The sequence below is a fragment of the Eptatretus burgeri genome, chromosome 13, assembly GCF_056783735.1.
Source record: "Eptatretus burgeri isolate ZD-2024b chromosome 13, Ebu_testis_v1, whole genome shotgun sequence".
NCBI lineage: Eukaryota > Metazoa > Chordata > Myxini > Myxiniformes > Myxinidae > Eptatretus > Eptatretus burgeri.
In genome coordinates, this window is record NC_140973.1 from 25,830,265 (window position 1) to 25,857,648 (window position 27,384).

Here is a 27,384-nt window from a genome sequence, read left to right on the forward strand (position 1 = left end):
ATAATTAATAGGTCACATGGTCTGGTTTGAACAAATATTGGCTTGAACGAATATCTTAAAAAAAATTATTTCTCTTGAACCGATTAACCAATTGGCATGAAACATCATAATTATGATCTCGTAGTCATGGGGAATATATAACCAAAAAAATTTGGTCGCTCTATGGTTTGAGAGAAAATACATAATGATGAACTTTTTACTTTTCATCATTGTTGAACCCTCTGTGAAGTGGATTTTGAAGGTGTTCAGTCATCATCCATCTCTTTCTTCTCTCTTCTCTCTTCACCAGGGAGCAATCTGTGATTTTTGTGAAACTTGGATCTGTCATGGCAGGAAATGTTTGACTACACATTCATGTCCCTGCCCGTTGACTGATGCCGACTGTGTAGAATGTGAGCGTGGAGTCTGGGATCATGGTAAGTATCATTTCTCACATCCTCTTGCTACTGTTGTCTCAGGCTTTTACTTGTATGCTGAAGATTAATAAATATGCATGCAACTAATACAAGCATTTGTGCAGCTTCAGAACAAGGATAGGGGAATAATGAATGTTGCCTTTTGCAATAACATAACTTCCCATGCAATCATCTGTGGTGTTTCGTGAAAAGCTGGGTTAAGCAATCGGTTCACTTCTGTCTGTCTGTCTACAAACGTTAGTTTATGATCGATGAACAACTTGATTTCAATCGAATGTTATATTTTGAACATGAATCAGAAAACAAACCTGTAGTTTTGCAGTACTTTGGCTCTGAATTCATCCCGGTCATGCATGCAGCATGTTTTTTTTTTTTTGTTTTTTTTTAAAGCGGTATAGCTGCTTCAATATTTGGTATTTCCAACCATCAAAAAAAAATATTTTAAGCGGTGAAGATGCTGAATTGACCCAAGGGGATGCTCTAGTTGCCTAGCATCAAGAGAAGGAAATGCCAAACTGTACCACTTCCTTCAGATGCAGGTGTTTTTTTGTTTTTGTTTTTTTTTTAATTATACTCTCTGCCTGTTTGGCAGTCAAACAAAATTAAAAATCATCCCAAACAGGAAAGTTGCTGTTTTAAAGGACACAAACAACAGGCATGAATAACTAATGTAAGGAGTTAGATCAGATGGTATCAAAGACACTGCATTAAGGCCCAGTCACACCTTGACGTTTTAGCCAGCAATGGCAACGTATTAAAATGTATATAAAACGCTGGCTTACGTTGAACTTTTGATGTTTTTTTTTTAAAGATTCTGACGTATTCATAACGACTTGGTCTTATGCACAACATATTAGTAACGGACACAGAACGTTTCGTTGTGTTATAGATAACTTATACCAACGAATGCTGAACCTGTTGTCGGCCTTCACAACCTATGCCCAACGATAGTCTAACTTAGGCATAGCGCGCTGCACGCATCGCAGACGATGACATGGGGTAGGTTATGAAAAGGCTGCCGCACAACGATTCAAATCATAACCGCCGCAGAAATGGAAGTGTCAACATCGCAGTCACACCTTGGCGATCTTGCCAGCGTATGCCGACCTCTGAAAAATGGGTCTAAAACGTTGGCGCACGTCGAATACGGTATGGGTAAGTTTGGTATGCGTGAATAGAACGCTAAAGTACGCGATCATACGTCGTAGTAAGTGGAGTACGTCTTGTAATTTTAAACATGTTGAAAATTTAACGACGTACTTGCCGTATGACACACGCTCCGCATGCGATGGGAATAAGTTCTACGCACGATATGCGATCGTTGACACACGTCGACACACGTTACTTGTAAGGTGCTCATAAGTCGAAACACGTCAAGGTAATGGTTAGCATCAGTGTTCCAGACTCCCGATTTTATTTTATTTTATTTTATTTTATTTTATTTTTTTGGTTTTTTTATCTTGCCAAAACGAAGTTTTTGCAAGATATGTTGGTCAGCTTGTATGTTTTTTTTGTTTGTTTTTTTGTTTGTTTGTTTGTTTGTAATCACGTATAAAAAATTCTGCAGAGCACAGTTATCATTGGAAATTTTTGTAACTTCGCATATCAGAGGCCTATGGAGGTCCCTTTCAGTGCACAAAATTTTGAAGGTAAAGGTCAAGATCATTTTGTCGCAAATCAGGGGAGTTGACAAAACCCTTATTTTTTGAGTAATTTTGATCGGATCGTCTTCAGACTTCATGGGAATATAGTTCATGGTCTGGCGCTCAGCTGATTAATTTTTGGTGGCGATTGGCCTTGACCTTCATGGTTAGCGCCAAAGGTCAAACGTATTTGACCCCAAGGTCAAATTTTCAAGTTTTAGGAACCATATTGTGTAGTACCTCAAATTGAACACCTCGATGAGTGCTTTCTAGATATGTCAAGCTTGAGACATTATGACGTCATTTGGTGACGTTATGAGGCAAAAGCATATTTTTCATGGTTACTCTGTAGAACGATTCTCATCGGAATCTCTCGTAGGCAATTGAAGACCTTAAAGAAGTCACACGTGGTCACCTTTTGGCAAGATACGGGTCACCCTGCGGGTGACATTGGTTTATTTTTTTCTTCGGTATGATGGTGTTCAGTGTACAGTGTGGTTATGATTTAAATCGTTGAGCGGAAGCCTATTAATTATATTATATGATAACCGCACGAGAAATCGAAGTGTCAAAATTACCATCATACCGAAGGAAGGAAGAAAAAAAAATAATAAAACCAGGGAGTCTGGAACACTGACGCTAACCACATTGATGTGTTTCGACTTATGAGCACCTTACAAGTAACGTGTGTCTGTGTGTCACCGATCGCATAACGTGAGTACAACACGTTACTCGTAGGTTAGAAATAAGTTTCGGGTACGCTAAACATTACCTCGACGTGTTTCGACTTATGAGTAACTTACAAGTAACGTATGTCAACGATCGCGTGACATGCCTACAACTTATGGCCAGCGTTATGCGGAACCTGTGAGTCATACGTTGGCATAAGTCTTAAAATTTCAGGCATGGAAAATTTGAGGACAACCGAAAAGTACAACGTTTAAAGCCAGCGTACAACGACGTATGGCAGTGTTTTTCAGCATGCTCTCAATGTTATCAAAACTTACCCATACCGTATTCGACGTGTACCAGTGTTTTAGACAAATTTTCCAAAAATCGGCATAAGCTGGCTAAAATGTCAATGTGTGACTGGGCCTTTATCAGCAGATTTTTTTTCTATACAACCTTTAACATCTTAATTTTATTTAGATTGAATTATATACCTGAACAACGTAGAATACAAATTGCCTTTTTGGCACTTTCAAAAAATCTTTAGTTTAGCAGTACTTTTTTTTAATATATATGTTGTCAAGGCTCATATAAGAGCTAACACAGAATGTATAACAAGGGGTGCAGGAGACAAGAGGGATGGGAGAGGGAAGCACAAAACAGTGGGGAATAGACACATGAAGAGATCTGTTGAAAGGAGAGGGGATACAATTTGACAAAATGTTATAGCATTTTATGTCATCACGACCAATCAAATTTGCTACTCATAAACCCTGACCATGTTCTTGTTTTATTTTGGAATCGTTTATCTTCTATACTACAAAAGGAGCCGTGCGTGCGAGTTCCACCCACTGGTTGAACAGTTAGCCTGACTCCACCACAATTTCTATTCTATGGCTTTCAGTTTAGGAACCCTTTAGAACTTTAGAATTTACCCTTTAAAACCATTTCTCTCACTATTTTATGACTATTTTCTCTTAAAATTGCGATTTGAACAGACAACTGTGCTGGGTTTCTGTGAAGTCAGTGATGGCATGCATGATGGGGGAGAAGAAAGCATTCAATATTCCGCTGTTTCGAAATGGGAATGCCCATTTGCTTTTATGAGTGGGAGGAAGATGAGGGTAAAAATGGGACAGCTCTGGAATGGGGTTGAGGCTTTGGGGGGAGTGGTTGAGGACTTTTGGTGGGGGGTGGGGAGGGGGAGGGATTGGAGGCTTGAGTGTGGGGAAGTGATTGAAGGGGGAGAAAAAGGGTAAAGATTTGCTTTGGGAGAGGGGGAGAGCAAAAAGATGGGACAGACTTGGGAGGGGCTGAGGGTTTTTTGTTGAAGAGTTGTCAGAAGTGCATGCGTGCATGGCAGACTGGACTGGACTGACTGTTACTGTAGCGGGGGGGGGGGGGCAGTGATGCAACCACAGTACGGATAATGTGATATTTCCAATAAAAGTTTTTAAATTGGTCTTTGCCTTAACATTTTAAGGTGAATGTAGTCCTGGCTTTAAATGCAGTACAAGGTGAGAACAAAATCACAATGAACTAGAGAGTTCATAGAACACATAACCCCATGCTGTCTTGAGAAGCAAGGACATGGGTGGGGTCTACAAGCGGCAAATTTGATTGTTCATGATGACATAAAATGCCATAATAATTTGTCCAAGTCCTGCTAAATGGGTTTTTTGAAAGTGCCAAAAATGTGATTTGTATCCTACAGTGTTCATGTATATAATTCAATTGAAATAAAATAAAGATTTTAAAGGTTGTAGAAAAAAAACCCAGAAGTTTACCACCATTGATGCAGCGTCTTTTACACTACCTTATTTAACACGTTATATTAGTTGTCGAAGAGTGGAGAGAGTTGGCTGAGGACAGAGGGAAGTGAAGGAGTATTGTGGTCAAGTCAGAGCAGAAGCTTGGTGCCATTGGACCTCATCCCTTATAAAGGCGAAGAAGAAGAAAAATAGTTCTTCATGCCTGTTGTTTGCATCCTTCATGATATCCTTAAAATAGTAAGTTTCCTGTTTGGAAACTTGGGAATTTTCAATTTTTTTTTGACTGCCAGACAGGCAGACAAAGTCAAAAAAAAAAAAATTCACTCCTCAATGAGCAGGCGCAATTGGGACGGATTCAGAGGCAATGTACTGCAGAACTACAGGTTCGTTTTCCGACTCGTGTTCAAAATATAACATTCAATTCAAGTTCAATTGTTCCTCAATCATGGACAGACAGATAGTCAGAAGTGAACCAAATGCTTTTCCCCGCTTTTCACTTTGCGTGTGCTGGTTAATTAATATGTGCTAATTGCGTAAGCTTATGCACACATCAACAAGCCTTGTGGATGACTGAAATTGGAATATTAAAGTTTAATTATTTTCAGCAAAAGACGATCATTGTTGAGCTTACAAAGGAATACATATGTAATATTGTTTTACTATAAGCTGGATTGTCCTTCAGTCTGGTCTTGCGATCCCTTTCAGGTGGCCGTGTCTTCCGTTGCTCTTTTTGTGGTAATTTCCTCTGTGAAGATGATCAGTTTGAACATCAGGCAAGCTGCCAAGTGCTGCAGGCTGAGACATTCAAGTGTAAGGCCATCATTCTTCACCTTAACTTGACTCCAGTTACACATGTCTCTTTGCACTATTGGGCCACGGATTAGTGAATTTAGCATCTTGCATGTAATACAGTAAAATTTGAATAATAAGTGTATGTGCATATTTTATGATTTAGTGGAACACATCTGTGTTTATACGTATTCAAAAAGCCATGACATGTGTAAACACTGCAACTTGCAAAGTACATTGTCGCTTATCCAGTCTGGAACCTGCCCCTTTCAACCCACACAACCTCATCTCCCTTATTGGCATACGTTTTCCCGGTCACGAAGGCAAATGGCAGTGGTGACTGGGCAACATCAAGAATGTTACCATCATGAAAATGTCCAATTTCTCTGTCTTGTGTACCTTTTATATTTGACTCCAAAGACAAACTCATGCAAACTGTCCTCTTTCTCCTGTTTATCCCATATATGCTTTCGTGAATGTTCGTATGGGCTTTAAGAAACAGAGTGCCTCTTCTTGAGTTCGTCGAACGAAGCACTAGAAAACTTAGAGTCGGCATTGGGGTACTTCTCACTGCACAGTTGGTTGGCTCGTGTCTTGAATCCCCAATGCTTCACTTTAATTCCTCGAGCCTTTAATTCCTTTCCTCTAATTCCTCACTTTAATTCCTCGTATCTGTTTAAACTCCACAATAAGTTTGTTTTCCATGTTCGGGAAAAAGGCCCGTCTTCTGCTCCCTATCTTCTTCGAACCTTTCACACTGAACAATTATTTCCTCATTCTTAACCATTCACATTAAAGTCTTCGATTGTTAAGTCCGAATGTCTTACATGTCTGGTACTGGTTCTTACAAGAGTTGTAAAACGCGATAATCTCGATTTTCTTTTCACGGGTGTGTTATTGACGCTTCATCGGCGTGTCCATTCTGATCACGATGAAAAACGTTGTTTTACGACCCTTTATCATAATACTGCAGTGTATGACGTTTTTATGTGTGCTTGTACTCTCCATTTGGTTTAGGTTCTAATCATCGCAGAATTGTAGAGACTAAATTCCAATGTGTATGAGAGATGGTGATGGGAGAGCTACCCTGGTACATACATTGGTGGAGTCAAAATTTCGACCACATTTGCACATGTGCTATATGCTCCTTGATTCCATAGGGAACTGTACATTGCGCGGCAGCTCTCTGACAATGTTTATAATGGAAATCACTGATGTGAATGCTGTAAAATATTATCATGATAAAGCCACAATCGGCTGAGGCAGCTCTGGGATTTTTTTTATGTGTGGGGGGCTGTTGTGTACAGAAGGAAGGTTCATTGGTTTCCATCTTCAGTTTGAAATGAGTGGATGGTGTGTTCTTCACCATGCCTTAAGCTAAAACTCATCAGCTGAACATATTTGTGTTTTCCTTGTGCTGCAGTTTATTAAGTATATGTAAATTGTTAGCGTGTCTATTATTGTATCTGGAAGTCTCATATATCTCTGCATTTGTCAACTACTTTGGTACATTGTACACGGTCTGCCTGTCCTACCTATTTGATTTCTTTCATTCGTGCTCTTTTCGATTCCCATTTTCACTCTCCACCTTCCTTCCTCCTTCCAATACCTTATTTTATGTCATCATTATAATTGAGCAAAACATCTCCTTTGATACTCACACTCTACTTTCCTAAATGCTCTCTGGATGTTGCCACATTCCCTTGCTACATCCCTGTCTTCCTTCCTTTCCAGCATTCTTACTTATCTCGCTCCCCATGACCCACCTATTTTCTGCTCTCCCTTCCTGGCCAGTATATAAACCCATTCGTATCTCAACAGCTTTGAAAATGATGGAATATTATTTACTAGACTCTCTAAGAACTTTAATAAGATTCTGAATCTGCCTAGAAATTATATTTTAATGAATTTACCACCTCTTTCTGAGTTGTGTTCAAGCAGGGCATTTTTGGCAATTGAAATGTATAGTTTTGGTTAGTGGATGGAAATGACACTGAAATATCCTTGTGTTTTCCCTAATTGTTTTATAAATGTACTAACGGGGGCTACCCAGGGCAGGGGGAGTATACCCGATGCTGTCCAGCTGGGTGAGTTTTTCCCGGTGGCAGTTTTGGAACATGTTGGACATTGACAAGCTATGGAGAAATTGTCCTCAATGTTGGTTACCTTTTGCCTGCGAGCCGGTGGCAGCACTGCCTGACCTCGCATCTCGGTATACACTTCATATCAACCTTTGGTGGCCTCAAAACGGAAGTCAAGGCCAACGAGTGGAAGCTTAAAACCTTACCAGATTCTGCCTCCACACAAAATTTGGAGCCTCTAAATGCTACGGTTCTGTCGGTCATGAAAGTATCGCAAAAATGCACAAACAAACACAAACCCTTGAAAATATTTATATGGATGAACATCGCAATTTGCAAGATTGTAAAAAGATCTATCTATCTATATATTACTAAAACTCTCATCATGGATGTATGTTCCCGAAATACAGCCAAAACGGTACATGATAGCGCAAAAATTTTAGGGCCACCTTACTCGCCATTCTCCTGCGGTGTGCAGTATCAAGTTTCGTTCAAATCGGGAAACGAAAAAAGTTTTAAAAAAATCAATGCCCGATTCAGTCAAGTACTCTTCGGGAGAATTTGATCAATGCCAACAACCTCAGCGGCTTAGTTCGCTGGAACTATCTTTTTTTTTCTTGAAATGATTTATTTAAAAATCTCAAACATTTAGTATAGACAAAGAACGATTTATTTTTTAGCATAAAATAAACATCGCCATTTAGATCTAATACTTCCGTGTTCATTAATAAATAAAATTGTGTTTCGAAGATCACGCATAATTTCTTCGACTTTCTTTTCTCAGTTTTTTTTTTTTCACATTGACACGCAATATCAAGTTTCGTTCAAATCGGGCAACAAAAAAAAATTATAAAAAAAAATCAATTTCCGATTCAGTCAAGTACTCTTTGGGATTATTTGATCAATGCAAACAACCTCAGTGGTATAGTTCGCTGGAGCTATCTTGATTTTTTTTTCTTTTTAGTAATGATTTTATCAACCGCTGTCACACTGGGAACCCAACGAGTTTGCGGGTCGTCTAGGTCTAGTATATATGTATATGTATATATATATATATATATATATATATATATATATATATATGTATATATATATATATATATATATATATGTATATATATATATATATATATATATATATATGTATCCGTTTGGGATTCTTTGTTTTGATTAGAAGCATTATAAGCTGCTCCTTGATATTTCCTAGTTACATGAAAACAATTTCTAATTTTATCCCTCTCAAGTTTTTCATAAACATGACACATTTGAGCTTCAGCACAATTATCCTAATGTTATTGCCTGAATAGTGATATTGATGCATACCAATGAGGCTCCCAAGCATGTACAATGTCAAAAGCAGTCAATGGTACAAATGTACTACAAAAAGTACAAATGTCAAAAGCAGTCAATATATAAACAAGCAGTCATAGACTGGTACTTACGAAATCGTCAACTTGACCTCTGACCTTGTCTAATAAAAGCTGTCTCTAGAGAAGGTAGCGACGCAAACCAGAAGTTTCTACGATGATTCTGTACCAAACCATCAAAAATCGAATGTTTGACTTCACTGTGACCTTGACCTTTGACCGATTTTGACCAAAATCTAATCAGCGTTAGCCATCACCCTCCTGAATCACGTGGTGTAATTTGACATTGGTTGCTTCTTCCGTTCTTGAGTTATAACTTTTTTTTGGATGTTTGACCTCACTGTGACCTTGACCTTTGACCGATTTTGACCAAAATCTAATCAGCGCTAACAATCACCCTCCTGAATCACAGGGTGTAATTTGACATTGGTAGCTTCTTCCGTTCTCGAGTTATCATGCCTACAAACAAACAAACACACACACAAACACACACACAAACACACACAAACAGATGACGGAAGTCATCAATATACTTACGAAATCTTTAGATTTCGTAAGTAACAAACACACAAACAGATGACGGAAGTCATGAATATACTTACGAAATCTTTAGATTTCGTCAGTAATAATAAAGAAAGACCCACCCACATCTCTCACCTGTGAATGGAGGGAATAGCCAATCAACTAAACCTAGGTGGCTCGGACATTGCTGTCTGCGCTGTCGCTGATTATTCACCAATAAGCGATGAAACTGGTCCGGTAGCTGAGAGGGGTGTGTCGCATTGGGATTTTCATGTGTGTACTATTTGTGAATATCTTTATATCTGTGGAGGGACTCTGGGAAGGGTTTGAAACAGCAAAGCACTTGTATAGGCCTTGTTGGTTGCTTTATGCAGCTTCTTTGGCTGGAGGAGCATGGGGGGTGTCATTTTACTTATCTAATCCTAGCCACCTGGTTTAGTTTATTGGGTGAGAGCTGGTTGGCTATTCCCACCATTCACAGGTGAGAGATGTGGGTGGATCTTTCTTTAATATATGGCATGAGCAACAATCACTTCCACATCGCTCCAAAGCTCAGTGTTTGATGCTTTGGTTTCAACCTCCACTTATAATGAGTGAAATGAAACATTTTGAAAATTTTGAATTGTTCTCACTGAGATTTCAACATTATCGCAATGCATATTCAAGAAGATGATGATCTGTATTACCGGATACTACTTGGTCGCGCTGTACGATGCACATTTACACAGAGAGAATTGGAGTCTTCCTCCCACCCTGCAGTCCTCTCTTCACCCACTCACCCCCCCCCCCAAATATGCTACTCAGACAGAAACCGTATTAGGAAACCCTTTGACAATATGTAAGATTTCGTTGGATATGGTTCAGTAATTACCTTCGCATTCTGCGAAAGGTTATGTTTTGGTTGCTGTGTATTTATTTATTTGTGAATATGTGTGTTTGTTTGTTATTCGCATTACTCAGAAAGTATTAAACCGAATTGCATGAAATTTGGTGGGATGATTCGTGAGTATCCAAGGACGATTTGATTAGCTTTTGGGAGCGATCGGGTCAAAGGTCAAGGTCATGAAAAGGTCAAAAACACTCTTGAGCATAACTTCCTTCATAATACAGCTATCGACGTGCAACCACCGCCATATTGTTCCATGACGAGATACCTTTCAGATATGTAGTGTCGGATTTGACGTAACGTCATCGGAAGTGCGTCTAAATGACGTCACAAGATGACATAAATTTTCGATCTCATCAGTTTTGATCATACCGTTTTGTCGGACTTACCTTAAGGACATCACACACCAAATTTGACTTCGATCGGACTGACCGTTATGACGTCATTGACGTTTGAACATGACGTTTTTCAATTGTGGCTAAAATGTCCTGATATTTTACATTCAAATATCTATATAATTTATAAAGCAAAGTCTCCCAAATCCAGGCATGAGGATCAGTACCAAAATATCTGTTTATTGATGTACAGGTTTTGCCAATTAACTCATGGTCAAGGTCACACTCAAGGTCAAAATATACTTGTAGGCATAGCTTCAGATCTAATAGAGCTATTGACATGAAACCAACGTTAAAACGTTCAGTGAACTACGAGCTTTCAGAATGGTAGTCCCCGATTGGACGTGACGTCCCCGGAAGTGCGTCAAAATGACGTCATTTTTCAACTTTTTAATTTTTCAGTGTTTATCATTCCATTTTGTTGGACTGCCTTCAAGGAGGTTACACACCAAATTTGACGTCAATCGGACTGACGGTTGTGACGTCATGGACGTTTTAAAATGACGTTTTTCAAATGTGCCCGGAAAAAAAGTTGCGGCGGCGAAGGTATGCGCTCTACCGAGTGCCCGTTCTAGTTTGTTTTAGTTTTTGAAGCATATATAAATAAACAAATGTACAATTTAATTTTTTTATTCAATAAAATATATGAAAATTTTATTTTCTTCTCATGTGTGAGATTTTCTCCCAAGTGAGAGGGCTACATGTACTGACTTGAGTTTCTCATTAATGTTGTCCATTTTCAAATATAAACCAATTTCTTTCTCCTGCAATCATTTATATACATTTTTTTTTGTTCTTGCAGGTGGGTCTTGTAGTCGTCTGGGCCAGCATTCCTGTCTGCGATGTAAGGTGATTGATGACTTCTCCCACTGGCACTTATTGAGCTACTCTTTTTTTTTTTGTCTTTTCTTTTCTTTTCTTTTCTTTTCCAAAAACAAAGCTTAAGGCTCATGGAATCGCTGTGAAATGCCACTTCACTGACCAATGGGGCAGACAGACGCATACAAATAAGGACACTGTTAGAAGAGAACAAAGAGAGCTGGAAAGCAAATATTAATGCATCTCAGCCAAGGAGTCAATTCTGAGGTCTGTTTACTGGTTGCACTATCATTGAGGTGCAGTTCTACTGCTGATGCAGTGGCCCTGTCAATTGGACCAGGTATCGAGAATTAGGATACGATAACCTACTTTTTCAAGAGATGCTGTGGAATCTTTATTGAGTATAAGTGGATGCTAGCAGATGTGGAAACCTAACTTGGTGCACCTGCCGAAAGATGATGGACTGATTGCTACAACAGCCTACCTGCACCAGGATGACAGTTTATAGTTGAGTTGACAATCAAGCCCTCCACGAGAAAGCAAAATTATACTTATCACAGCACCTGCAGAATAAAGAAGGTAGTTATTGTTCTGGTTATAATTTGGCAAAGTACAATTCAACATGATTTCTTAATTTGACAAATATTTATGTGTTCATATACAGTATAGGGGATGATGTACTTCCTCATGTTGTCGAAGGCCTTTTTTGCAAAGTAGGTCATGCTAACCTACTTATGGGCCATTTTGACCTTTCAACTGTCTGTCATTAATCCTGTCTTTTGTGGCCACAATACTCTGCATTCAGTTTTGCATCGATCAATATTTTGCAATGTGGCATAACCTTGAATGTGTGGCCACCTACTTTGAGTGGCCACTCGTAGCATTACTGTTGGCATTGACCAATAATTTGTAATATTTCTTTTTGTACATTTTTGTCAGTTCTGATTTATAAGGTTTCCAAGAGGGGTCACCGGTTCATTTATTCATGGGTCAAAGGTCAAAATCTGTCCCAGCATAAGAATAAGAATGATGGGGTGCTAGAATACAGATTTTTATGCCTCCAGTGACTATGTCGCCGGTGGCATTATGTTTTCGGGTTGTCCTTACGTACGTACGTACATGCAAATTTTCTCTGCAACCGCTTATCCGATTGACATGGAATTTTGACCATAGATGCGACTCGTCATGCAGAATTTTTAAATCATAATTATGACGTCATAGGTCACGTGGGGTGGCAGCCATGTTGGAAAAAACCGAAAACCTTTGGACCTCTATCTCCTAAACCGCAACACGGAAAAAATTGAAACTTGGCACCTGGGAACTACTCTGCATGGGGAATAAGAGCAATTTGACTGAAGTCATCGACGAAGTGGTATCCTGGTCAAAATTTTACATGTAGAGCGCTGCATTCAATCAGTATGAAAATTTGTGAGGTTTATCTCGGGAAATATTTCAACACAGAAAAAATTATGATGTCATCCATCACATGGTTTGACAGCCATATTGATAAATAAAAATGTAAAAAAATCTTCTCCAGAAACGCTTTAAATATCAAAGTGAAACCACACAAATGATTGACTCTCCTCTTCTTCTTCTTTCGGTTGCTCCTGTTAGGGGTCGCCACAGCGGATCATCCGTATGATCCGCATAGTGATTTGGCTTAGTTTTTACGCCGGATGCCCTTCCTGACGCAACCCTGGTCGCCTCTTACGACACAGGGATATGGTACACATATTCTAACCGGGGCATACACCGGGCCCAGTACACTGGTACTCACTTCGCTGACCTCGGAAGGATGGCAGGCTGAGTCAACATCCTGGTGTGTATTAATTGAAGCGGCCGACGGGGCTTGAACTCAGGACCTTTTGGATCCCAAGCCGCTACCCTAACCACTATGCCAACACCAGGCTACACAAATGATTGACTATCCATGCTAAATAATGTTTGATAACTATGATGTCATAGGTCACATGGTCTGACAGCCATCTTGGATTTACCCCCAGGCCTTCAAAAATCTTCTTCTCCAGAACAGCTTGAGCGGAAACTTCACAGCCATGTTCCCAATGACCTGGGGATATTGGGATGATAAAGAATAATTGATGTCACGTGGTTCGGCCATATTGGATTGAAGAAAAATATTAAATGTTTTCTCTGGAACCGCTTGTCCGATCGAAGCAAAATTTACCAAGTATCATCAAACCATATACCTGAACACAGTGTGGAAATGATGATTCCATAGGTCATGTGGTGTGGCAGCCATATTGCGTAGAAAAACGAACCTTATCCGATCAAAACGAAATTTAACACACGTGATCCCTGACCAAATCTTGGGCAGAATCCAAATTTTCATTTCCATTGGTCACGTGGTTTGGTAGCCATATTAGTTTGAAAACCGAAAATTAAAAAACCTTTTTCTCCAAAATCGCTTAACAGATCAATGTGAAACATGTGTGACATGGAGCAAGAGCAGTGAATCACAACTGCAAAGTTTCATGTTGATTGCCATAGCAGTTTCTGAAATATAGTTTTAAAAATATTTTTGTTGAAGCCAATGTGGCTGGCACACCACGTGACTGTCATTTTAAGTCAAATGTATGCAGCAACGGCAGTGGATCATAACTGCAAAGTCTAGTATTGATAGGTGAAATGGTTTCAGATAAATAATATTTTAATTACTTTACTGCCACATCAAGTAACTGATGAGATCATTGTTAAATAAAATATTTGTAGCAACAGTAGTGGATCATCACTGCAAAGTCTCGCATAGGAAGGCTAAGCAGTTTCAGAGATATATTTTTCAATGTGATTGACTCGGCATGGGGAATATTGGTGAAAATTTCAACATCATCAGTCACATGGTCTCGCAGCCATGTTGGCCAAAAAGCCTTATCCGATAAACGCAAAATTCCAAAGATATGATCGGTCACCCATTCTGAATTTGATTTGATAGAGGACGTCGTAGGCCAGGTGTCCGATCGAAGTGGGGTTGTATGGAAGTGGGGCGGCATGTTGTTTTGTTTTTTCACCATGGAAATTTCACAAAATTTTCACCATCGATGGATGCGACTACTCATGTGGAATGTTTGTTTCTGTGATAACGATGACATCATAGGTAATGTGGTGTGGCAGCCATGTTGGAAAAAAGGAAAAAGTTTGACCTCTGTATCTGAAACCGTTCCATGAAAAATATTAAACTTGGCACGTGAAGGACTCCCCATGGGAAACAAAGGTGATTTATTTATTTATTTATTTTTGATGATATCATACGTGGCCTATGACGTCATAATTTCATCCATTACATCAAACACTTTATCTGATCAGTATGAAAAATTGAGGGTCATCTCGGGCTAAATTGTAATTGGCAAAACAATTGATTGTCATCAGTCACGTGGTTTGGCAGCCATGTTGTTTTTCACATAATACCTTCAAAATGCTTCTCTGTAACGGCTGAACAGATCGAGGCGAAACTTTACAGGTATGATCGCCTATCCATGAGGAACCAAAAGCTCTCCACCTCTGACTTCATAGGTCAAATGGTTTGGCAGCTATGATTTTTTTTGAAAAATAAACATTTTAAAATTTTCTTCTGCAGAACGGCTTGACAAATCGAGGGGAAACTTCACTTTCATTTTTCCGAAGCCTTGGGGATACCAGGGTGTTCACTCGTAATTGATAGGTCACATGGTCTGGCAGCCATATTGGTTTGAACAAAATTCTTTAAATTTTTTTTATCTTGAACCGCTTCATCAGTCGATGTGAAACATCACAGTTATGATCGAGTAGACGTGTGGAATATATATTTTTTAATTTCAAACTCATTGAACGCATGGTCTGGCAGCCAGAATTATTTAATATTTGAAATCTAAGTTTAGGGATTTCAATCGAACTTTGTTCAAGTATGTATAATGATGTAGTATGCGGGCAGAGGCATATCTGGTGACGTGGCATCGAAAGTTGTCGTTCTCGTAACACCTTGTTATTGTATTCATTATTTTTGTTTGATGGGGAGTGTGTATTAGTGGAGATATTGCATTCGCTTGTGAACGTATGAGTCGCGTTTTAATAATTTGCAATTCCAATTTGTCTTTGCCATTCCTTTTTTTTTTTCTGCCACTGATTTTTGTTCTCTAATTGTGCATCTTCTTTTTTGCCATTCAGGCATGCTTTTGTGATGAGCATATTCGCAGCAAAGTATATAAACAAGAAAAACGAAGAGCTCCTCCCTGCCCAAAATGTGGACGTGAAACACAAGAAACCAAAGATTTGAGCGTTTCAAGTGAGTCCCTTAGAAATTATTGTCCTGAATCATTACATTTTCACAGATTATTCTGATATATCTTAACTTCTTCATACTTGATTTGAGTTAACGCTTTGTTGCATACAATGGTTGTTATTGATTGGATAACCTTTCATGTTTTGCAAAAATATATTGGCTATTTATAGTGCCTACAGCAGCCATTTAAAAAGTTTGTGTCATGCTTATGGCCAGCAGGTTTTCAAATATCAGCATGACGAGTGGGATTACCAACCGTCATAAGCTCGTTGGAACTTGCAGTTTCTGCTGCTAACTACTGCAGATGAATGGACTGAGCAGCATTGCAAAGGAGTTTTAACCACACAGACATACAGTACAGTACGCGTTATGATAGCGTTTCACTTTCTTCTGTGAAAACGTCCATGGAAGATTTGTCATCTGCAGATGGAACCTTCCACGGGGGGCGGTTATTCTCCTTTATATGAAACCATACAGAGGTCTATGAATACCGTCTTGGATGATAATGAGGATGTTAAAAATACCGCATGTAAAAGTTGACCAAACACTGTGACTGCTGACGAACCCATTCAGTAAGTTGATGCCATTCTGCAGTGGAACGGAAGTATTACTCGTACCAGGATTTCAGTGGAAGCAGTACCATGCAAGTCTGTTTTGTATACTGACCATATCGTAATAAACACTGGGAAAGAGGAGGATTTGTGAAAAATGGATTCTCCATGTGCTCGAGTATGATCAGGGAATGTACACAAATTGGTAGCGGCATTGGCATTGACAGGGTAACATATTCCTGAAGCTCATCCTGATCGTGGGTGACACGTGCATTCATTTGATCCCCTCGTCGCAGCTAGGAAGCACTGACCATGATAAATCATTCAATCCACCTTCCTTGCTGCCCGAGTATCAAACTGTAAACGGGACATATTATGCAAAGACGCTGAGGGGGTTATGTATCAAAAAGAATCTGAATATTTTCTTTCAAGGCAACACGACCCTCATTGCCAGTGTGGTATGCAGGTCCTTACTGCAGAGGTGAGGTTACATAGATTCTTCCACACCCTCCTGGTTATCCTGACCTGTCGCCTCGTGATTATTTCACATCTCCATATTTGAAGGAACCATTGCGAGGACTGTGGGCGACATAACGTTTTCACGCGTTTCACAACAAAGGACGACTTGATAAAGTGGAAGATGGTGGCTCTGGGTATACCAATGACCTGTAGGAATTTTCCACCTTTCTTTGTGATGCGCCACCTTTCTTCGGCATCTCAAGGATATGGGGATGGATCAGGCATCTGCTTGGGGGATGGCCAGACGGAGGCCCCTGGAGTTCTGGTGGAAGGTAGACAGAGTGACGCGCTGCTCCGGCGCATGCTCCCATACCTGACCTGACCTGACCTTTGTGATGGTAATGCAGATGATCGTTTGTGGTGTCAAGAGTGCTGTCAGAGGTATGATGCTCGCCCTTGGAGTTGTTTTACCGCCAATGAGAGCCTTCGAGGAAGACATGAAAAAGCTTCCTGTTGGAGTGTATGCTGCCAGGCATTTGGTGAGAGGTCTCAAAAGGAAATAGAGCAGGATGACATTGAAGGTGAAGAAAAGTCAGAATATGACTGGTTAGAGGGCATAATGAAGAGATCAATTTCTTCATTGGAAAGGAGAGAGAATTCCAACTGCAAAGGGTGATCCAGTCAAATGTTTTGGGTGCTGGTATTCACTGCCACTTCAGACTGTCATAGAGGGGAAAAAAGTCGACTCTCGGGAGGGAAAACTGGAAATTTGGAAGGAGCAGTTCTTTTGGTTAGAGGGGGGTTAACAAGGTTAGAAAATATCATGGTTTTTACTTGAGGACTGTCTGAGATGATTGTGAATGGCTGTTTGAGGTCGTGGTGGAAGAATGAGATTTTTACAGGTATATGAAGCATGGAGTGGAAAGTGATTGTGTATGTGCACAAATGGCTCAGTGTTTCAAGAACACTGATGAGTATTGCCTCCATGATTATTTAGCAAAACTGTGATTACTGATGTCATTGGTGGACGATTTTGTAGTATGTCAGACTTCCAAGGTTGTCCTTGCTCTCGCCTAGTTTCTCCGACTCGGTCGAAAGGATGACCTTGCCTGTTCTTTAACCAGCAACCGAGTTGGATGTGAGCACATGAGTTCAAGAAGTTTAGAGCCAATTAAGGATGAGGGTAATCTTTGGAGCAGTGCCAAAAAGACCAAAGAGGGATTGGGTGGCTTATAAGGCATTGGTGGTTGAAATTTGATGTGGAAGAAGAATAGAGTGGCTCAAGTGTTTGCCAGTCTGAGCAAGGACAATGGATGGGATGGGAGATAGCAACTGTGCATAACCTCACCTTGTCAAAGCTGTAGAAGACTGCACCAGCATGTCTCAGCTTCTTATTGATATTGGTGTGTGATTTACTCCCAACATCAGAAAACTTCCATAAGTGGATGGTGGTGGAATCGGACACTTGCGAGCCTATGTGGCAAATGTGGAGCACAAGAGCATGCACTGTCGTTCTGCAATCAGGCTCTCTCGCATTATAATTTGAGACGGAACCGGGTACTGTGTAACCTTGAAGAGCAGCAAGTTAAGACGATCAATGACAGTCTGAAGGCCCAGCATTTTATCCTACTTACGAGAGATCTTGGTGTGTATGTATTTACGGCTTCGCTATGTTGATGAGTTGCAAAATAGTTACACTTATTATTACATTGTACAAGTCAAAACAAACCACTCTTGTTCTGAAGAGGGTCAACCAGTATTCTTCATATGTTATTCCCTCCAGTTGTCTTGTAAAGCTCATTTTGTTATTGAATTGCACAAATTATGAACTCATCGACTATATCTGAATGTCGTGTTGCTTACAGCACGGAACCTCAAGTTTGGTCGACATTGTGAGGAGAATGACCAGGATTACGGTGCATATGGTTATGATCTCTCTTGGACAACAAACACGGAACCTCTTTTGGAAGGAGATGTCGATGATGATGAGGAAGAATATGATGAAGCTGATGAGGATGATGATGATAAAGAAGAGGAGCTTGAAAAGGGGAAGGATATAAATGCTACCTTTGCTGGAATGAATCTTGGTCCATCATATTCCAGTGGATAAAGCTGTGGACAAAAGGCATGTGTTGAAGATTTGTTGCATGGATTATAACTCCCACAGCATCCATTTTGTAACCCACTTTTTGGTAAGACATTTAATGTACCGTACTGTTGTCTAATAGATGTACGATTGTTAAAAGGGGGGGGAAGCAATACGAGTGACAAATTTTTTGAAATGGCTATTGTACAAATGGGCCCCTTCGAAGTAAACTGTGCTATCACACATCCAGGGCTAAACGGTGAAGTACACCTAGGTAATCTGCCAAGTTCATCATTACGTCTTTGGTGTTAATGGCGATTCAGAACAGAATTTTTGACACTGATCTTTGTTTAATGGGATTCATAATCCTGAACTTTTAATCCCTTCCTCAAAAATTGTATCGCAGAGTGGTCGTGGTGGAGTTGTAGTTTGTAGTGTGACCCACCTTACTTTTCAGGGGCTTTAAATTATGAGAATGTTTTGTTCGTTTTCCCTTCCTCTACCCGATTGAAAGTTTATTCGACGGAAGCTTTCGGTATCTTCATTTTGTTTCTGCCTTACTGTTTTGGTGCCTTAGTGATCCTTTTGTTCTTTACCATCTCGAACACCAGGAGGGTATATTGATAGAATTTGGTGAATCCCTCGTCTGGTAAAAGCATTTTTGCAATTTCTCTTGTTTCTAATTTATCAGAGGATATAAAAGTGATCTGTACCTTCTGAAACGCTTTGTGGTTTATCATCTCATTTTAATTTTCTCTCATCAAAAAATATGCACAGTGCCTCATTAATTAACACGATTTAATTACTTTCAGATATTTATTGTGGCAAATATTTCGTTTGTGAATTCCTTCAACATCAAACGCATCGTTCTATCCAAGACCTGCATGAGATATGAGATTTCCACTTTTGCAGATTGGAATACAAGTGTATCATTGATGAGATTAAATTTTAAAATGCAGACTCTGAGGTGAAGCCTGTTCTTCCTTGGTTGTTGCGAATACGGGATTTTTAAAATGACGTATGAATGCTAAATGAGGCCTTTTGCATGCGCTGTGTGTGTGTTTACAGATATGCGTTTTTGCTCGCAGGGCACTTTAGCTGGCCGTTGCTAGCACAAAATGTGTAATTCAAATAATCTTTTATACCTAATTTTAAGGATTTGGATGAAAAAGTGGCAATTTTAAAGTTGTTAACCATCATTTTTCTGTTCCTGAATGCAAATCGGACTCACGGGAAATATCCGTGGAAGATAGGAGCTGAGTTCCTATCATTTCCTGTTAATACAATTAGCTAGCCATGGCCATGGTTCAAGCAAACATGTACACGAAGAGATGCTTCTCCTTTCATCAATAAATTCAAAAATCTTGGACAATTTATCTTGTGACTAAACAAAAAATATGTATTTCTAATGACACAAACCCACCCCCACTCCTCCCAAACATGATTGATAGTAAGTATCATTGAAAACTTACCTTCTGCATCGACAAGCCCCAGATTTGAATTTCCCATTTGTGTTCAGAAGCACAAAGGTTTGGTTGGCACACGCCAATCTATGAACCTTCGTCCTTTCTCAGGCGCACATTGTCGGGAGATTTTGCAATACGGACTGCAAGATATCAACGTTTTGAACGAGTTGATCAGAAAGTTCTCCAACTGTTTCATTGTGCAGAGGCACACCCTTTTCTCGCAGATATATTTACAAGTATTTTTGGCTTCTTTTTGAAGTTTTCTTTTGGTCGTTCCATTCTACAATCCTTTTCTGGCAGCCATGAAATATGTCCAGGCCACCCTGATTGACTTCTTTACTCTGGATGTTTGCACATGCACTCCGAGAAATCTGGGGCAGATTACATCATTTCAAAAGTTGTTTCGCGCCAAAAGACGTCATTTCTGCCCACCATGGCATTTCGCGCCGAAAGACGTCATTTCCTTCCACCATCGCATTTCGCGCCGAAAGACGTCATTTCCGCCCACCATGGCATTTCGCGCCGATCGCCAAATGCTGAAGGCTAAGTTCTTCTTATGCTATCATTCTTTTGCGTCCCCCTGCCACGCTGTATCGAACGATTTCATTCCTTCTGATATATATATATATATATATATATATATATATATATATATATATATATATATATATATATATATATATATATATATATATATATATATATATATATATATATATATATGTGCTTATCACAATAATAACAAGATTTTTACATTTCAAATATTAAGTACGCTTTTTAATTGTTTTTCAACTGAAAAAGCATAAATTGCATATTTTGACATAAGTGTACTCATTTGCTTGACCACACGCGCTGTATTGAAGGATTTCACTTGTTTATTTATATATTGACTGCTTTTGAGGTTTGCACGTGGTGCATGATTGGGAGCCTCATTGGTATACATTGCTGTCTATGCTATCGCTGATGATTAGCCAATAAGTGATGAAACCGGTCAGGAAGCTGAGAGGAATGTGTAGCATTGGGATTCTCATGTGTGTACTTTGTGTGAATGTATTCATAGCCGTGGAGGAACTCTGGGAAGGGTTCAAAACAGCGTGAGCAGTTACCTTGTGTCAGTCTTCTTGAGTTGCTTTACGCAGCTACTTGGGCTAGAGGGGGCCAATTATTTATATTTTTATACACATGTATAATATATATATATATATATATATATATATATATATATATATATATATATATATATATATATATATTTTGTTGTGTAGTCGGACGAGAGGGTATCCATAGAGGGAATATGTCAAGAATAATATGGACCGTCTGAGTAAGTGAGAATTACTCTTGTATTAGGGATCTGGCATGGGTAAGTCATACATCGGTGTACTGAGGGGGCAATGGTTGTAAACAATAGAGTAAAACAGTATAAGGTTGTGTTGTGTAAAACCTCTTGTACATGTGAGGCCAGATGAAGGACTTGAGTGTAAAAGGGACACAGGAAGCACGATGTGTTTTAAATGACAACACAGGCTGTTTGATTATAAGATGGCAGGCCACAGCGGAAGAGCGAGCTGTGGGGCCCTGGACAGGGGTGGAACACCTTACAAGGGGCTGTCCCACAAGGCAGAACGGCTGGAATATGGAGCCGCACACAGGCAGCTGGTGCTAATGAATGGGTGTAGCCTGAATGGTGTGAATAGTGTGAGAAAATGGAGGCTTGAAAGCTGTAAGCCATTGCACCTTGCAAATTGGTAGTGGAATTAATAGTGGGTGTGCAAACATGTAGTTTGTGGGCTGGTATTTGGAAGTGTAGCCTGAGAGTTAGAAGAAGAGTGTTTTTGAAGGCACTGAGCTTTGGGACCTCCTTGAGCAGCTGAGAGCCTCCAGGTGGACAAGTTAGTTTAGAAGTGCAGAGTTTACAGCCCAAGCACCTGAAGGGAGGTGAGAGTACAGTGGGTGTCAGGAAGAGCCCACGGTGGGAACCGTTGGCCCCACAATTGGTTGCGGAATGCAGGGTAGACGCTCCAAGTTAGCCCCGAGGTCTTGGAGACCACACTACCCAGCCGAGAGAATTTAGGAGGGCCATATCCAAAATCATGGGATGGGGCAACCAAGCTAAGTGGTGGATAAATTGGTCATCAAAACCACCATCGTAAGATTGAAAAAAACCAGTTTTCATTCTGTAGTAGAAGGGATTCGATTTGATGTTCTCCTCTGCACCATATATATTGTCACGTCTGAGGCTCTGTTAACATGGTATGCCTCAGCGCCAAAACCTATCTCCTGCGAAATGTCCAAATGCTCTGTGTTCAGTTATTTTTCTTTACCGTTTCTCAAGGTTACCCAAATTAACAGCACACGCACGGGAAGCAGATGACTCAAACACGTTTACTTACCTTTTAAAGGGTTTACTTGCAAAGAAAAGTACAGGGACGAAGGTAGAAGAGATGCTATCACAAATGGTACGAAGCAAGCAATCATTGAACACGGATAGGAATGAGAGGCACGCAAACTTATGTACAAAGAAAAATAAATATACCCCGCTAATGCGCCAGCAATTCCAATTAACACGAATAACCAAGCAAGCGAGGTTTTGGATGGCACAAAGCGACTGGTATATGTAAGTCGCAGGAAAAATGCTGCTCGGGATGGGCAGTGTCACAGGAATCATCCGGTCGAAGACAAGAAGTACATGATGCGGTGTAAGGCCGGACGAGAAAAGATGGTGGCCAAATAGAGGCAAGGAGAAGATGATTAATGGCTTAAATTTCAACTCCAACCTCCAGCTCTCTGTCCCTATCCAGTTCCAGTCCCTGTGACTGTCCCAACCCCCTCACACCCCCCCCCCCCAGTGCTCTGGCCTGTCTTCTGTACTTTGGGACCACCTTTTTCTCCCCCGGGCCCTGTCAATGGTTTTCCGATCAATGTTGGAGGTACGTACTCCCGGCCATCCCGCCCATAGGGCTGCCCCAATAAAAAACAATGGTCTTCCAGGCTCTACAGCCGATTGTGCTGCCATGGCTTGCACACATTGGTCAGAGAGGTCACGATGGTCTTATTGAACCGCTTCAATGTGCCTTGAAACTTCCAATCCTCGCTTTACACATCGGACATTTTACAACCTTACTCCATCTACAAATTGCATACGCTGCATCCTCAGTGTCACGTGTAACAAACAACTTGATCTTACAAGTCCCCGTAACATTACATGGCAATCTAACCTACACCAAACACACGGACCACACTACACTTACCATAGTCGAGCTATGGATCTCCCCCTCCTTTCCACATAACAATATATACATATAATAGATACCTTTTAACATATTGGAGTGTTCTATGATGCATTTCGAAGAGTTATTATAAATAAAACAATACTGTGAAAAATTATCTTAATATCGAAATTAACAGGTGTAGGTAGTTAGTGTGTGTAGCATTAACTGAAGCGTCGCTATATTATATTATATATTCAATACAGTATTCGTTTGTCCTCCACACGTTAGTTCTCCACACGTTAGTTCTCCACACGTTAGTTCTCCACACGATTGTTCTCCACACGATTGTTCTCCACACGATTGTTCTCCACACGATTGTTCTCCACAAGTTTGTCCTCCACACGATTGTCCTCCACACGATTGTCCTCCACACGATTGTCCTCCACACGATTGTCCTCCACACGATTGTCCTCCACACGATTGTCCTCCACACGATTGTCCTCCACACGTTTGTCCTCCACACGATTGTCCTCCACACGATTGTCCTCCACACGATTGTCCTCCACACGATTGTCCTCCACACGATTGTCCTCCACACGATTGTCCTCCACACGATTGTCCTCCACACGATTGTCCTCCACACGATTGTCCTCCACACGATTGTCCTCCACACGATTGTCCTCCACACGATTGTCCTCCACACGATTGTCCTCCACACGATTGTCCTCCACACGTTTGTCCTCCACACGTTTGTCCTCCACACGATTGTCCTCCACACGATTGTCCTCCACACGATTGTCCTCCACACGATTGTCCTCCACACGATTGTCCTCCACACGATTGTCCTCCACACGATTGTCCTCCACACGATTGTCCTCCACACGATTGTCCTCCACACGATTGTCCTCCACACGATTGCCCTCCACACGATTGCCCTCCACATGATTGCCCTCCACACGATTGCCCTCCACACGATTGCCCTCCACACGATTGCCCTCCACACGATTGCCCTCCACACGATTGCCCTCCACACGATTGCCCTCCACACGATTGCCCTCCACACGATTGCCCTCCACACGATTGCCCTCCACACGATTGCCCTCCACACGATTGCCCTCCACACGATTGTCCTCCACACGATTGTCCTCCACACGATTGTCCACCACACGATTGTCCTCCACACGATTGTCCTCCACACGGTCCCATTCAAGATGAAGCTCGAGTTTGTTCCAGTTGGGGTGCGTCACACGGACCCTTGCTCGGATCATCGTGCAGTGGAATCGCTTCCATGAGGATGAGAATCCGTCACCGCGCCGTGCTCCTCGGTTGGACACACGCCACAATGTCGGCCCGTTTGAGGTTTTAAACGTCATCGCGACATGACATCACTACGAGCGCGTGTCATCCTTCACCGCATGGTGTATATTTGGCGCCGTAACCGGGAAGGTCGATTTGGGGAATGTAAAAGTAAACGTGTCGGTGCTTCATTCGTGTTGCTTCATTTACCTCAGTCGGATGTATTAACAGTCGAAATGGAGGGAACATTAATTTTTATTTTCTTCCTTCAGGCGGATGCACTGTAAGCGGTGAAGGATGCCTCTGGTTGGCCGTCCATGTATTACGTAGCGCAAAGGGGGCGGCTGGGTTACGGGCTCAACGTTGCCGGTTGGGGATAAAAATGCTGATAAATGTGTTGCGTAATAAGTGGACGGCCCCTCCGCACTGAAATTGAGATGTGTGAGGGTTACCCCGTTCTAATCAGACCTGTGTTTGAGTCCCAAGAGTTGGTGCCTGGGTACAAGGTGCGAGTCGGTGTGCCTTTTGACTTTTGGGGTTGGAGCTGCTTCCATTAGTCGTGTGACAGTGCTCCGAGCTACCTGGTGTTGAGTTTTGGACTCTTGTCGCTCACCTGCGATGATGATAATAGGGACTTCTTTGAGGTGTTGCGTCTTCATGATTGCTCTGCTGTTGATCATGGCCATTCCCAGAACAACAACGACGCAGACCGAAGAATGGTACTCGGCGTTTCTGAACATTACATCGTGGGTCAATGACTACCTGACGTGGGACTGTGCTGAGAGTGGTCATTATGGACGGGACTCGCCCAAAGAGAATGTGGAGGGTCAACTCGTAATACCCACATCATGCCCGAACGCCTGCTGCGTGGACGACACCAGGTTCTTCCTTAAGGGACAGAAGGCACCTCCTCTCTGGATTGCCCTCATTGAACGAGGTGGTTGCACATTCACTGAGAAGATCCTCCAGGCGAAGGGACAAAATGCCACCGCAGTATTGGTGACAAATAACATTGAATCTGGAAACACCACGGTCACCATGACTCATGCAGGTAAGTTCTATTGCATGCTGTGCCCTTACCGGTCACCATGGCTCATGCAGGTGAGGTCCAGTGCATGCTGTGCCCTTACCGACCACCATGGTTCATGCAGGTGAGGTCCAGTGCATGCTGTTCCCTTACCGACCACCATGGCTCATGCAGGTGAGGTCCAGTGTGTGCTGTGCCCATACCGGTCACCATGGCTCATTTAGGTGAGATCTAGTGGGTGCTGTGCCGTTACCGGTCACCATTCCTCATTTAGGTGAGGTCTGTGCATGCTGTGCCCTTACTGACCACCATGGCTCACGCAGGTGAGGTCCAGTGTGTGCTGTGCCCATACCGGTCACCATGGCTCATTTAGGTGAGATCTAGTGGGTGTTGTGCCGTTACCGGTCACCATTCCTCATTTAGGTGAGATCTAGTGGGTGCTGTGCCATTACCGGTCACCATGCCTCGTGTTGGTGAGGTCTAGAACGTGCTGTGCCGTTACCAGTCACCATATCTCATGCAGGTGACGCCTATTCCGTGCTGTGCCCTTACCAGTCACCATGCCTCATTTTGGTGAGATATAGTGGGTGGTGTGCCATTACCGGTCACCATATCTCATGTTGGTGAGGTCTGGAATGTGCTGTGCCCTAAACGGTCACCATGCCTCATTCGGTGAGATCCCGTGGGTGCTGTGCCATTACCGGTCACCATATCTCATGCAAGTGAGGCCTATTGCGTGCTGTGCCCTTACCGGTCACCATGCCTCATTTAGGTGAGATATAGTGGGTGCTGTGCCCTTACTGGTCACCATATCTCATGCAGGTGAGGACTATTCCGTGCTGTGCCCTTACCGGTCACCATTCCTCATTTAGGTGAGGCTGAGTGTGTGCTATGCCCTTACAGGTCACCATGCCTCATTTAGGTGAGGCCGAGTGTGTGCTGTGCCCTTACCGGTCACCATGCCTCATTTAGGTGAGATATAGTGGGTGCTGTGCCCTTACAGGTCACCATGCCTCATTTAGTTGAGGCAGAGTGTGTGCTTTGCCCTTAAGGTCACCATTCCTTATTTAGGTGAGGCCGAGTGTGTGCTGTGCTCTTACCGGTCACCATGCCTCATTTGGGTGAGATCAAGTGGGTGCTGTGCCCTTAGCGGTCACCATGCCTCATTTAGGTGAGATATAGTGGGTGCTGTGCTATTACCGGTCACCATGCCTCATTTTGGTGAGGTCTAGAACGTGCTGTGCCCTTACCCGTCACCATGCCTCATTTAGGTGAGATCCCGTGGGTGCTGTGCCATTACCGGTCACCATATCTCATACAGGTGAGGCCTAGTGCGTGCTGTGTCCTTACCGGTCACCATGCCTCATTTAGGTGAGATCCCGTGGGTGCTGTGCCATTACCGGTCACCATATCTCATACAGGTGAGGCCTAGTGCGTGCTGTGTCCTTACCGGTCACCATGCCTCATTTAGGTGAGATCCCGTGGGTGCTGTGCCATTACCGGTCACCATATCTCATACAGGTGAGGCCTAGTGCGTGCTGTGCCCTTACCCGTCACCATGCCTCATTTAGGTGAGATCCCGTGGGTGCTGTGCCCTTACCGGTCACCATGCCTTATTTAGGTGAGGCCTAGTTTGTGCTTTGCCCTTACCGGTCATC

The 27,384-nt window shown here is 41.8% G+C and overlaps 2 protein-coding genes across 3 annotated transcripts in view; both read left to right on the forward strand.

Annotated features, from left to right (window-relative positions):
- NOAZFP (nucleolar atypical zinc finger) overlaps positions 1-19,686 on the forward strand; it is a 46,156-nt gene extending 26,470 nt beyond the window's left edge. For both annotated transcript variants that reach the window (XM_085851775.1, XM_085851776.1), the window contains 5 exons: positions 290-416; positions 5,206-5,310; positions 11,343-11,389; positions 15,518-15,635; positions 18,508-19,686. In XM_085851775.1, the coding sequence (XP_085707901.1) occupies positions 290-416; positions 5,206-5,310; positions 11,343-11,389; positions 15,518-15,635; positions 18,508-18,752 (642 nt within the window). In that variant the 3' untranslated portion in view covers positions 18,753-19,686. The remainder of the gene's footprint in view (positions 1-289; positions 417-5,205; positions 5,311-11,342; positions 11,390-15,517; positions 15,636-18,507) is intronic.
- Positions 19,687-25,049: 5,363 nt separating this feature from the next.
- The window catches only part of LOC147014106 (RING finger protein 150-like), a 108,839-nt gene continuing 106,504 nt past the window's right edge, over positions 25,050-27,384 (forward strand). The window contains exon 1 of the mRNA XM_085851780.1: positions 25,050-25,750. Within this exon, the coding sequence (XP_085707906.1) occupies positions 25,318-25,750 (433 nt within the window). The 5' untranslated portion in view covers positions 25,050-25,317. The remainder of the gene's footprint in view (positions 25,751-27,384) is intronic.